Source organism: Seriola dumerili, unplaced genomic scaffold, assembly GCF_002260705.1.
Source record: "Seriola dumerili isolate Sdu_G_001 unplaced genomic scaffold, Sdu_1.0 BDQW01000291.1, whole genome shotgun sequence".
NCBI lineage: Eukaryota > Metazoa > Chordata > Actinopteri > Carangiformes > Carangidae > Seriola > Seriola dumerili.
Window position 1 is genome coordinate 5,697,936 of NW_019174546.1, and position 13,685 is coordinate 5,711,620.

Here is a 13,685-nt window from a genome sequence, read left to right on the forward strand (position 1 = left end):
GCCAAAACCTTTCAATTGCAATGAGCAGGCTTAATGATGAAATGCAAACTGGGGAACAAAACAGAACAAATCAACACACTGCTACATAACAAATCACACATATTTAATTCACATTTGCATACTCTACTACATAAGAAATACTAGCAATATCTTATTCCTCCTACCTGCCACCTGTATCTTGAAGGTCAACTTCTCAGTCCCAGCCTCACAGATGTACTCTCCAGCATCCCTCTTCTCCACGCTGTCTATCACCAGCTGCCGACTCTTGGCCTTTGACTCTGCATGGATTGTCTTACTGGAAGTCAACAGTTTGCCATCCTTGTACCATTTCACCTCTGTCTTGGTATCAGCTACCTCACAGCTTAAAATGGCTTTCTGGGAGAGAGTGGCTTTCACCTCCTTTTGGATAGACTCCTTGTTAGAGAAGGCCGACTTCAGCTGAATCTCTAAAAAGGTAATAATGGAAAATGTTATTTAACAACAAACATAACCGGGAAAACATCAACTGAGATTAAAGTGGACAAATGTGCATTATAGCTGAGACCAGCAAATAGTACTGTGCAGCTACATAAAAACGAATATATATGAACAATATGCACAAATATGTGCGATAACAGTAACATAACAACTCAACCCAAAACAACATTTAAGCCAAACTAAAGATTCAAATCCTCCACTGCAGCTGTTTTTCAACTTTGTTCTGATTCACCTGAAATCTTCAGACAGACATAACAGTTTTGCAAAAGTCATACTCCTCTGACAAATATCATTCCCTTTAATGTTCTCATACCTGTCACTAGTACTTTAAATGCCAGTTTTTCTGTTCCGACTTCACAGATGTACTCCCCTGCATCTTTCTTCTCTATGCTGTCCATCACCAGTTGACGAGTTTTGCCCTTTGATTCCGAGTGAACTGTTCTGCTGGGACTCAGCAGCTTGCCATCTTTGTACCATTTCACCTCTGTCTTGGTATCAACTACCTCACAGCTCAGAGTGGCTTTCTGGGAGAGAGTGGCTTTCACTTCCTTCTGGACTGACTCCTTGTTGAGGAAAGCAGATTTAGCCCGGATTTCTGTAGACGTGAGTGTGGGAATAGAATTACCGATACAAAAACGGACTACTTTAAAACCACAACACGAACACTGCTCTGGATGAACTGAACACATGTAAGTGAACTTTACAGATGCAGAACACAGAGCCACGAAGTCTATTTAAGCCTATAAAGCTGAGGGACACAACTACACAGAAGTTTGCAGTCACAAAGTGAAAGCAGATTATTTATGTGAAGGCAGCCACAGAGAGGCACAATTGAGACATCAACAACGATTCTTTCTGACTGAAAGACCAAATTACAACACAGGACCTGACAAACAGCAGAGACACAAGATATCAAAGCAGCCTCACCAAACAAATCATACAAGACAACAACAACAACAACGACAAAAGATATTATTATCACCTACTAATGTAAGAATCTAAGCCAATGTTGGACTTTCAACATTTGAGCAAGGCATAACAAATACCTCGAACTGAAGCAACCAACAATGCAGCCAAAAAAAAAGGAGAAGACAACACAAATAGAAAACACAAATCCACCAGTTTCACAGTAAATGTTTTTCTTATCTCTATAAAAAAAACAAGATAGCATAAGACTTGGTCACCTTTTGAAAATAAAATGTTTTTCCATTCTTGAAAAGCTTTATTGTGCCATATCGTATTGTTCGATCATTATGAGTGACAAACTTTAACATTTCTATATTTCTAGTCATACCGGTGAGTTTTAATTTTCATATCGTGTATGTATTATTATTGAATTAGAGAATCAACAAAACTAAAATGTATATTTGAGTTATGAAGTGTCTATCAATAAGTCTACCAATGACAAGTTCTAATTTAATAATCTTGATTTGGTAGTAATTAAATAATATGTATTCTCCTTACCTTCCACATGTACTTTAAAGGTCAACTTCTCAGTCCCAGCCTCACAGATGTACTCTCCAGCATCCTTCTTCTCAACGCTGTCGATCACCAGCTGGCGACTCTTGGCCTTTGACTCTGCATGGATTGTCTTGCTGGAAGTCAGCAGCTTGCCATCCTTGAACCATTTCACCTCTGTCTTGGTATCAGCTACCTCACAGCTCAGAGTGGCTTTCTGGGAGAGAGTGGCTTTCACATCCTTCTGGACTGACTCCTTATTAGAGAATGCAGACTGGACATGTGTGTCTGTGGAGGAGACCATGAATGTGAATGACGAAAACTTTTTCCATGTCCACCGATATGTTAACATCTGCAATACCTGTTTAGCACATCAATCAAGAGCAAAACTATAAGCCTGTCCTTGCCCCTACCTGCCACATGGAGTTTAAAGACCAACTTCTCAGACCCAGCCTCACAGATGTACTCTCCGGCATCCTCCTTCTCCAGAATGTCAATCACCAGCTGGCGACTTTTGCCCTTCGACTCTGCATGGATTGTCTTGCTTGAAGTCAGCAGCTTGCCATCCTTGTACCATTTCACCTCAGTCTTAGAATCAGAAACCTCACAGCTCAGAGTGGCTTTCTGGGAGAGAGTAGCTTTCACCTCCCTTTGAACTGACTCCTTGTTGAAGAAAGCTGACTGGGGCTCTGATGGGATCACATAATGAAAATATCAGATTCTATTCATCCAGAGCTTACAAATAAGCATCCCATAAGTAGCACTATTATTTTGAAAATCCCCCTCCCTTACCTGCCACCTGTATCTTAAAGGCCAACTTCTCAGTCCCAGCCTCACAGATGTACTCTCCAGCATCCCTCTTCTCCACGCTGTCTATCACCAGCTGCCGACTCTTGGCCTTTGACTCTGCATGGATTGTCTTACTGGAAGTCAACAGTTTGCCATCCTTGTACCATTTCACCTCTGTCTTGGTATCAGCTACCTCACAGCTTAAAATGGCTTTCTGGGAGAGAGTGGCTTTCACCTCCTTCTGGACTGACTCCTTGTTGAAGAAAGCTGACAGGGCCTCTGAGGGTAACATCAATGAGAAATACAGTGTTGTTATGAGCACTGCGGGCAAGACTGCCAAAGACTGAAACATATTAGATACATATGAATGACACATCCATCACGTCATCTTCTTAAGTATGTGAAGATATGATGATTCTAAATACTAAATGTTTACTCTCACAGGCAAACCTCATCAGCTTCTGTTTGTGACATTTAAAATCACGAAATTGACACCACAAACTGAAAATATTTTTTAAATTCTATATAACAATTAAAATATCAAGTATTCCTACCTGACACAGATATCTTGAAGACCAGCTTATCCCCTCCAGCTTCACAAGTATATTCTCCAGCATCACTCTTCTCCACCTTTTCAATCACCAGCTGGCGAGAACTGCCTTTTGCTTCTGAGTATATGGTCCTACTGGATACCAACAGCTTGCCATCTTTATACCATTTCACCTCTGTCTTGCTATCAGACACATTACAACTAAGAGTTGCTTTCTGGGACAGAGAGGCTTTCACCTCCTTCTGGACTGACTCCTTGTTAGAGAAGGCAGCTTGGGCTTGAGTTTGACTTTCTGAAAAATTAAAAGGAAAATGAAAATAAAGTAAAAAAAAAAAAAAAATGCAGTCAAATGTTGACTGATAGTACAAAAGCATAGTCTCACCTTTTATCTTGACATGGAATGTGACTTTGTCTGCTGCCGTCTCACAGGAGTAATGTCCTTCATCACTTTTCTTGGCATTCTTGATGACTAGTTTCCTTTGAGTCCCTTTGGAGATGATGTTAGTTCTTTGGTCCTCAGTGATCTCAACCTGATCTTTTCTCCACACAACAGCCGCGCTAGCTAGGGATACCTCACAGCTGAGCTCAAGATCTCCTTTAAGGGACGATGATAGTCCCATGGGACCTCTGGCCTTGTTCAGAAACTTGGCAGGTTCATCTTAGAGGACAGAGACAGAAATTAAGTAATACATTTCTAATAAATATTTGTCAATTAATCTTTTTCATACAAATTAATATTGGTGTTGCCTAATTAGAGACTAGTACAAGTAAAGTCTTTGTGACATTTAATGAAATCTCTTATACATATATATATATATATATATATATACTTAAATATATACTTTTATGTTTGTTATCAGATGAGTTCATGTGTAGGAAGAGCGTGAGCTGATGGGCCACAGTGGAATTGGCTACATGATGACAGATTGCTTTCCTGTTTGATGGCTGATAAGCATATGCTCGTAGCCATCAGAGCAGGACACATTCCAGTATATCACATGGTCTGAGACAAACTGTCTGCATGTCGGCTAGACGCAGCACTTTGTTCCACACACTGAGCCCAGTTCTTTTAATGAAATCATCTCTGCACCACGCAGGACATATTTAGCACTTAACATTTGGCAAAACCTTTGTTCCACAGAACAAACAACTGCAGCACATTTCCAAACAAGACAGGATTGTTTCTCTGTGATAGAGAACCGTACTTTTGCCACTGATTTTGATAAGAGTACCTTTAAGAGTGAGTTGCAGGGACATCTTGTCATCAGCTAAAACACACTCGTAGATGCCCACATCTTCCTCTGTAACATTGTGTACCATCAGGATCCTCTTGCGGTCAGTGTTGACATATTCATACTTCTTGCCCATTTTCACCTCCCGCCCATTCTTCATCCAAACCACCTGAAGAGCAAAGACAGAACAGATTGCCACAACAGGCAAAATGAAGTAAATTATAGGGTTAAAAAGGTACTTCAATATTCTATATTCAAATACTCAATAAAAAATTGTCTCTTTTGCAGACAACACCAAGCAACAGTAACATGTAGTCGATGGGAATGGGTAAATGATGGAATTCATTTCCATATGAAGTTACCCCTCCAAGTTCAAACACAATGCACAAATCTCTTTAACGGAATAGCCTTCTGATATCCTTTTGCCATTTTTATTTGCCATTAAAATCGGTTAAATGTAGGAAGTAAGGGACTGCTTCTCAATTACAGAAATGATAGCACTTATACGTCTTCCATACCTTGCATACTGGTAAAATGAAAAATACATTAATATAGCACATGAAAACAAAAAGTAAAAGCTAGAACTGATGTGCATTTCCATTACAAACCTGTGCATCGTAATCCGACACCTCAGCAGTCAGCTGAGCACTGGCTTGGGCACTGCAGGTCATCATCTCCATCTGACCTGACTTGTTAGTGAACCTAACAGCGGGGACTAAAAATACAGTTGTCAGGTTATTGCATTATTTATTTGCGTCTCACAAAAAATACCAGTTGTCTTCGATAGAAAACAAGGTGAAGAAAGAATCTATGTCTACAAATTTAAATTTTAATACAGAAAAGAAAATATACAACAATATATTTATATGAGCATTCTCCCTATCCATAGTTTAACTGACTATGACGTGAAGTGCATACCCTTCACAGATAGGATGCAACTGCTTTGTGAGCCTCCGCCCACAAACTTGACTTCAGCTCCGTTCATTTCCATGGTCACGACACGGATGAGCAGTGTGTGTGTGTTCTTGGACCTGGTGATGAGGTAGTCAGCTCCACTGCGGAGGAGGCGTCCACTCAGAGACCAGAAGCCAGAACAAACAGCAGAAAGCTCCAGAGAGAGAGAGAACTCCTCGCCAGATATTGCACTGCTGTTCATCAGGCCTTTCCTGATTTCTGCAGTGGGCTCTGGAGGCAACAGGCAAACCAGACATGAGGAAAGAACACTTGAATGTATACAACAACAGCAGATATCCATGAATGATAAATGTCACAAATATCAACAAGACATCAGCCTTACCAAGGTAGAAGCTTCCAGGCACCTCCAGGTAGGGACTCTGGCCAAAGTCATTCGTAGCAGAGATACGGAACTGGTAGCTGGCTTCTTCAGTGAAGTTTCTGATGGTAATCTCTGTTGAAACAATGGTTTCTCCAGCATTGCACCTCTGCCATGTCTGACTGCCAACCTTCCTCCTCTCCACATGGTAACCCTTGATGGGCACAGGGCGATCGCTGTCAGGAGGAGACCACTGAATGGTGATGGATGAGTCAGTCTTGTTCTGCACCACAGCATCGACTGGGGGATCAGGAGGATGCTTCCTTGCAGCTAGAGCAAAAAGAGTGATGGTTGTGCTTTTTATCTGATGAGTATTCAGTGATTGCAGCGTATCAAAAGAACGATTACAGATTACATTTTTTTTTATAACCTGGGCTTTACTTTTAGAGTTTCCAGGCATTCTTGTTGCACTCTTGTCAGGTATCCTACTTTTTAACCAGCTTAATAACTGTGATACTCTATGACGTCATAGGGACTCTGCTTGTATTCTTAAGATGCTTTGTGAATATGTGCCCTGATCAGGTTTTAGACCTGTTTTTTGTTTTTTTTTACTATCTAAGGTAAAGAAATTCAAGGCACCGCAAAGTTATATAGTATAAGTTAAAAAGCTTGTGATGGACCTGAATGGAGACTAATCTATTTCAAAACAGGAGCTTGCTGTACTGAATAGATCCTACATTTTTTGACACTCCCTCACCACTTATTTGAAGGTGAAAACAAACATGATCACACCTTGTCCAACTCATAAATCAAAGTACTGTTTCATTTTTCATTGCTATTTGGCAAGCAACATAAAACATCAGTCTTTGTAGTAGTGTTTGCAATAGCAAATAAAAAATTAAAAGTCTTTATCATGAAGTGTATACACAGTTCTGTGTAACCCAATAATGTTTGCTTTAATCTGTAAAGGTGTTAAAGGTAGGTAGTGTTCAAGTAAGACAAGAATCAAATGAACTGAAAATTAAAAAAGATAATCACCAAAAATTTTAAGTATGTTTAGTTCAATTATCTGTAATTTACCTTAAATGCTGACCCTAGACCTCAAGTATAGGGTTTTGCATGCAGGTCCAAAAAATACAATTGTTTTAAAACAGCATTTGACCCATTGTGACATTCTCACCAGTGACAGAGAATCGAGTGGAGGTCTTGCAGTCTCCAGCCACAAAGGCCACTTCTCCTGAGTCATCTGCCTGGCAATCTCTAATGGTGAGTGTGTACTGTCTTAGCACGCAGGCAATGGAAATACGGGAATCTTCCTTCAGCTTCTCCCCATTGCGGGTCCAATAGACATCTGGGCAGGGATGCTCCAGCTCCACACAGAAGATGACAGTGTCACTGACAGGAACTACTGTCCTCCGTGGAAGCTTCTTGGTAATGTTGCCTGGGACAGCAGAATAAGTAGATTTAAATAAAGAAAACAGGGCTTAGTGGCGTAGTAGACTCACAAATGAGAAAATGTCCAAGGAACGTTTTCCTTAGTTTAAGCAGTAATGTCACATTAATTTAACTTGATAACAGATTTATGATATCCACACAAAATATTTAAATAATAAACAAGAACTAAAGAGAGAGAAAAAAAATCTCAGTTATACCCAGGACAGTGAGCTCAGCCACAGTGCGACTGCCCTCTTTCATCTCACAGATGTAAACACCATCATCGTTTGTGGTGACATTGTGAATGGTGAGACGTCGCAGGGTGCCCTCCTCCTCCATGCGATATTTGGTGCTTTGCTCCAGCCTTGTTTCCTCCATGAACCAGTTGGCATGGGTGGCACTGAGAGGCACCTCACACATCAATGTGGCCGCCGTTTTCTCTTGGACCTCCACATCCTGCAGCTTCCTCCTGAACGGCACGTTCGGCTCTGACACAAGGAATGTTACAGAATCTTCAGGTTACACAACCATATTGATAGTTTTGCATCTGTCAGTCTATGAACTATGAACTACAGAATATACTTTATGATACTGTCAACCATTTTCCACTTTCTACTTTTATTTCCCTGTGATCTTGGCTGTAGTCAGAGAAACTAGAAACTAGCTTGGAAATAATCCATCATACTTGGCATTTAAGATGTGCAATTTTTATGTGGTGTGTTTAACGAAACTTCAGCACCAAAGATTTGAGACTTCTCAGGTTTCTTACTACGCTCTGCGCCACAAATGAGGGTTAAAGTTTCAAACTGTATCCATATTTGAATTACGGGAGATGTCCTCTGGGTTCAGTATCCACATAAAATTTGATATTTTCATTAAGATATTTACAATGTCTCCAATAGTGCACCTTCTAAAGGACAAGTGAGCTGTTTTCAGCTGAGTGTTCAAATATTTTTACTTAAGAGAATATCAGTTTGCACAAAAGTAATGGTCACAAAGTTAAATACAGTATATTTGCTAAATATCTGCTGTCCTATATCTGCCATGAACCAGAGCCAAACATTATGAACCACACCTTAACAACCCTTATTTATTCTGTTCATCAACAAATTAACAAAAAATAAAAAGGTGTCTGATAGGTTTTCCCGGGAATGAAGACCCTCATTTCACTTCTAAACTATGTGTAATATAATGTCAAGTTGTTGAAGGATACACAAAGTACAATGCTTTGTGTGTATTTTGGTGAAAATGATTAACCCTGATTAACCACATATGTCCCTTGTTGTTCTGGTGTAAGTAATAGACAATTCAGTGTCTGTAAATGGCACTGTGTATTTGTTGTCCCCATTTCTTATCTATTTCTTCTTCTTCTATATTTTTGTTTTTATCCAGGGCTGTTTTTATTTAGCGTATTTATTAAAGAATGATAAATGGTCACACAACCACCAATAGTTCAAAATGTTTATGCCTTTCAATTGCAAACTTTCTTTCCAGCAAACAAACTACAAGGCAAACATCATTAATATCTATGTCACTGCACCTACCAGTGCAATACAGGTACATCAGTGTCACAACCCACTGAATGGATTAACAACCAACATAAATCCACAACGCTACAGTTTCATCACTTGGGCCTATTTCTTCCAAAGGGGAGTCACACGAGCAGTGGTATCAGTGTTCGCCAGTAAGTGAGTGACCATCTTAGCAACTGTGAACTACTCATCACCAGCAGAAAATAGATGCAACACAACACCCTTCCCACAGAGGATGAGCCAGAATTCAACCTTGTTGTGAAAAGCCAAACACATTTTGAGAGGTTTAAATGAGGCTTCAATACAGTGATTTGGACCACACTTATGGTTCTGCAGTTGCCAACAATGAGTTTATGCCACTTACATTTAGCTTGTTCCACTGTGCCTCCAATTGTATTGCTATTAAAAACACATGAATGAGCCACACCACTAAACAGGGTGACATGTCCCTTCATTAGGATGAACATAGGCACTGCACTTTATTTTGAGTGAATTACATATACACCATCCTGGTGATATAACTACTCACTGGACCACTGATATTTATCTGCAGCTCAAAATAGCCCCCAACAAGCGACTATTTACTTCTGTTTCAGTAATGTTTGCTAAAAACCAAACTGCCCAGCTGTTATAGGAAATAATTCACCCTTTTTAAAAATAAAACTATACATTTCTGGGCAGTGCATAAAGAGTTAGTTCCTGAGAGGGGATGAATGGCTTTAGGCCTTGGGGCTAAGAACCACAGAAAGACAGTGTACTGGTTTTAGGCTTTTCATGGGAATTGCTGACAAGAATCAACCCAGCCTTATACATAAACCTCTGTACATGTTAGGAATATACTGTTAATATAGGATATGACATGGTCTAGAGTGCCGGCCTCTAAGATGTTATATGTGTTGATAGATGATGCAATGAATTCATGAACATGTCTCTAATGAAAGCTGTGGTTTATTAAAACAGTTAGAAAAAGTGGTTTTCTATCACTGTATGTATTTTTTTCTTAAGGCTTACCTTTGACTGTTACCAATACAGCACTGTAGGTCTGCCCGGCCATATTGGTTGCATTGCAGGTGTAGAGACCATTATCACTCTGCTTGCAGAACAGGATCTTGAGGATGAAGTTCTCAGCCTGGTCCTCATAAATGATATGCCTACGGCCCTCACTGATGTTCGATCCATCCCTTCTCCAAATAATGTGGGGTTTAGGGTGACCCGTCACAAGGCAGCTGAGTTTGGCGTGTTTGCCCTCAGTCACAGTGCAGGTACGGGTGAACACACCTTTGGGCAGCTTTGCCAGTGCAGATGCCCGCAGCTCATGTTCCAGACTCAGAGAACTGAAACCATCTGTGATGGTGGTTTTGGAAGAAGAAACTGAGGAGCTTTCTTCAGTGCGATAGATGGAAATGTCCTTCTTCATTTCCTCTTTGCGCTTTTGTAAGTGAGAGAGGAGGGAGGTGTTCTTATCTGCAGTCAGGTGGCGGGAGTCCTGCGCATCTACGACAAGAGCTGCTGCAGTGTGTGCTCGGCCAACAGTGTTCTGAGCCCTGCAGGTGTAGGTACCGCTGTCCAGGTTACGCACACTTTGGATCTTTAAGGTGCTGCTGTCGCTGTCAGAAACAATCTTGATGCGGTTTGTCTCCCCCAGGTAGCGCCCATCCTTTTCCCAGTCAAAGTTGGCCTCAGGGTAAGCTACAACCCGGCAGTGGAAAACAACATCGCCTCCCAAACCTACACGTGCAGATGTAGGCTTCACCAAGAAAACGGGGGCCCTCTGAGCCATCTCTGTTGGCAGCGCCACTTTTAGGGTTACAGCAGCATAAGCTTCCCCAACACTGTTCTTGGCCCGGCACATGTACTGTCCACTATCCTCCAGTGTTAAGTCATAGATGGTCAAGCGGTACACATCTCCATCCTCCACGGTCTTGAAGCGGCCCCCAGATGTCAGCTTCAGCTTTTCCTTCTCCCAAGTGATCAGCGGGGTTGGAGTGCCCACAATAGTGCAGCTGAGTGTGGCATCTTTGCCCACACACACCGCAAACGCCTTTGGACGAGTGAGAAACCTGGGGGCTCCTCCAAACAAGTTTGGATCCATCGTTTGTTCCTATAATTAAAGAAAAGGCCAAAATTACAATATAATACAATACCAGAGAGTAGCACTGAACACTATGCAAAAAAGAAAATCATAATGCGATTATTTTGGCAAATAGTGTGATTGCGATATGAGTCACGATTTTAGTTAGAATGGTCATTTTTGCATTTAATTTTTACGGAAAAAAAATATAAAAATGATGATAACATGATTTTTGTTGGGGTCTGTATCAAACATGCATGGTCCTTTACATCTGGAGAATATAATTTGTAGGCTGGGGCATCTCTGTAGCACAACAATGCTTCATTTATGGTATAATGTGACACTTTTTACCTTTAGCAAAAAGCTCCAGCTCCTGCAATTAGGCTATTGCACTTGGCCATATTGCGATTTCGATAATATTTCAATTAATAGTTCACCCCTACCAGGGAAGCAAAAATGAAATACTATGGAAAATTAAACCGTATTTTTCATTCATCAAAGTTCTTATAAATATTGTCATAGCTGTAGTTTGACACAGTTTATTATTGGCTAATTCAAAAACATTTCACACAAGAATGTGATGGTGTTTCTGATACTAATTTGTGGAATTTAAGTTTTATAATTTCATTTAATTATCCTAATTTAATTAACTGTAACAAATAAGACTTGTTTGAATGCTCATAACAAAGGTTGTCTGAGCCATTTTATATTACTTCCAGGCCACATATTAAATCACAAAGTTAACTGGTAAATACACCCAAACCATTGTGAGATGTGAAAGTTTGCTACATGTACTCTATAAATATGCTATGCTGTGAAAATAGACATAAACCCACTGTTCAGAATGGCATATTTATAGCTGGCAGTTACAGTGACAGTCATACCCTGTCCTGGCCCTGCAGACGTTCATTTGTACAAAGACATAACTTCATACAGCCAATTCAACAGGTCGGTAGCTTAATAACACAACAACAAATGAATTCCCCTGTAACAAGGTCAAATAGAGCAGATATGTTCCTTTCAAAGAGTGACATTTGCCAGCTTTGTCACCTCTGTCGCTTGAACTGCCTGTCCCAAAAATAACCTCAGCTGTTAGACCCCGTCTCTGTCCATTGCCATTTGTAGAAGCGAAAGGGACATCAGCTGTTTAATAAAGCTCCCACTTCAGAAATATTTCCCGTTGTGTTTCTATAAGGCAACGAAAACGACTGAATATTATGTTGGTATTCAGTTAGTAATCTGCGGTTTAAATAACTTCTAAAGTTGGAGAACATGAGCGCGTAATTGGTCAAATAACATAAAATTAGCTTAATCAAAACTGGCAGTTGTAGCTAACTAGCGTTAACTCAAAACAGCAGTTGTGACGCTTAACCGTTACAGGTGTGTTAAAACCAAGCTAATTTTAGTGAAAATGAACTGAAAAGCTGCTCTAAGTTCAGTCACTTATCGATATAAGTATTAATGTTAAATTAAGTATTAATTTCATTATATTTTTTTAAGCCTAACATTACTTTTTCACCTCGAGTCTTCAGCCACTCAGGTAAAACTGGCGTTGAATCATGTGGGCTTAAACTTCAGTTGGCCGTCAAGTTTTCCGGATGATAGCCTTCTCCTGTATGACTGCTAGAAATCCCACCAGAAATGTCTTCTTTGTGCTCAAAAATCCTTGCAATGGTTGTAAATCCAGGATGGTGTTAACATCCCCCCCAGTCTCCGGCAGTGGGCGGTTGACTAGACTTATTTTTTCTTTCTTCTCCGGTACCTCATGATGCCAAATAGCTGACGTTCCTCTTTTAGCGCAACCTCCTGTCCAAAATAGACTTGTCATTTACCGTGGAGATAGGAGATAGCCTGTTGGTGAGGCGGGGAAGGAGAACAGACTGGCCTGACTTCTGTTGGGCTGCACACCACCACTCGGACAGTTAAGTCGTAAACAACTCATAATGATGAATATTACTACCAAAATGTTTTACATCTGCAGAGTGGAAGCTTTCAGTAGCAACAGGTCATAAATAAGACAGATGGCATACAAAATGCTATATTTTCTTAACTCCATCCTTTTTTCCCCTGCTCTTATCTATATGGATTGAGGTCATGAGTCCAAATTCCCTAACACAACCCCCTTTTTCCTTCGGCAAACTTTACCAGAAACCAAAAACCTAGTCTGTCAATAACAATAACAATAACAATAACAATAATTATTATTATTATTATCATTATTATTATTAGTAGCAGTAGTATTGGTATTATTAATTGAATGATAATAATAATTTTATTATCAATTAAATGATTGTATTTAATGATTTATTTATTAACACTCAAATTTCATTTACTTAGTTCGTTTCTGTTCATTTATCTCTCAACATGAAGACCTAAATACATGAAGGTCTCCATACAATAAGACAATAAAATGATCACATTAGATCTGCAGTGTATACTGATTTTTGTCTTTATATATATGCAATTTATAGGCCTACTATATATAATTGCCTCCCAGGTTCCTAAAAACTCCCAAATTTCCCAAAAAACAAACTTTTTGGACATGACCTCAGCATCCTCACTGTTAGCTAAGGCCCTGCCTTTTTAGATTCATTACATTCATTTATTCTCATCAGCCTATAAAAATGCTTTTGGAAGCTGTGATAGTAGTTCTAGCATTGTCCAAGGAGGTAGAGAGAATTTATTTTTTATTTTGTTTTAAGCCAAAATACATGGAGTAGGCTCCAAACATCTGAGATGACTTCATGAGAACGTAGCCTAAGACTTTTAGATACTAAATACCAACAGTGGTAGGTATTTCAGACATTAATTTATGAACACTGTAGTTAAGGCCGCTTAAGGTTATTGATTTTGTGTTGACTTGAATCCT

The 13,685-nt window shown here is 39.9% G+C and overlaps 1 protein-coding gene across 1 annotated transcript in view; it reads right to left on the bottom strand.

The window, feature by feature from the left end:
• The window catches only part of obscn (obscurin, cytoskeletal calmodulin and titin-interacting RhoGEF), a 63,939-nt gene extending 53,102 nt beyond the window's left edge, over nucleotides 1–10,837 (bottom strand). The window contains exons 1-15 of the mRNA XM_022758258.1: nucleotides 10,118–10,837; nucleotides 9,757–10,033; nucleotides 7,432–7,701; nucleotides 6,960–7,220; nucleotides 5,804–6,109; nucleotides 5,425–5,691; nucleotides 5,115–5,221; nucleotides 4,507–4,675; nucleotides 3,657–3,932; nucleotides 3,279–3,566; nucleotides 2,728–3,003; nucleotides 2,349–2,624; nucleotides 1,942–2,223; nucleotides 791–1,072; nucleotides 165–446 (exon numbers count right to left, since the gene is read on the bottom strand). Coding sequence (XP_022613979.1) covers nucleotides 165–446; nucleotides 791–1,072; nucleotides 1,942–2,223; nucleotides 2,349–2,624; nucleotides 2,728–3,003; nucleotides 3,279–3,566; nucleotides 3,657–3,932; nucleotides 4,507–4,675; nucleotides 5,115–5,221; nucleotides 5,425–5,691; nucleotides 5,804–6,109; nucleotides 6,960–7,220; nucleotides 7,432–7,701; nucleotides 9,757–10,033; nucleotides 10,118–10,837 — 4,339 coding nt within the window. The remainder of the gene's footprint in view (nucleotides 1–164; nucleotides 447–790; nucleotides 1,073–1,941; nucleotides 2,224–2,348; nucleotides 2,625–2,727; nucleotides 3,004–3,278; nucleotides 3,567–3,656; nucleotides 3,933–4,506; nucleotides 4,676–5,114; nucleotides 5,222–5,424; nucleotides 5,692–5,803; nucleotides 6,110–6,959; nucleotides 7,221–7,431; nucleotides 7,702–9,756; nucleotides 10,034–10,117) is intronic.
• Nucleotides 10,838–13,685: the final 2,848 nt, after the last annotated feature.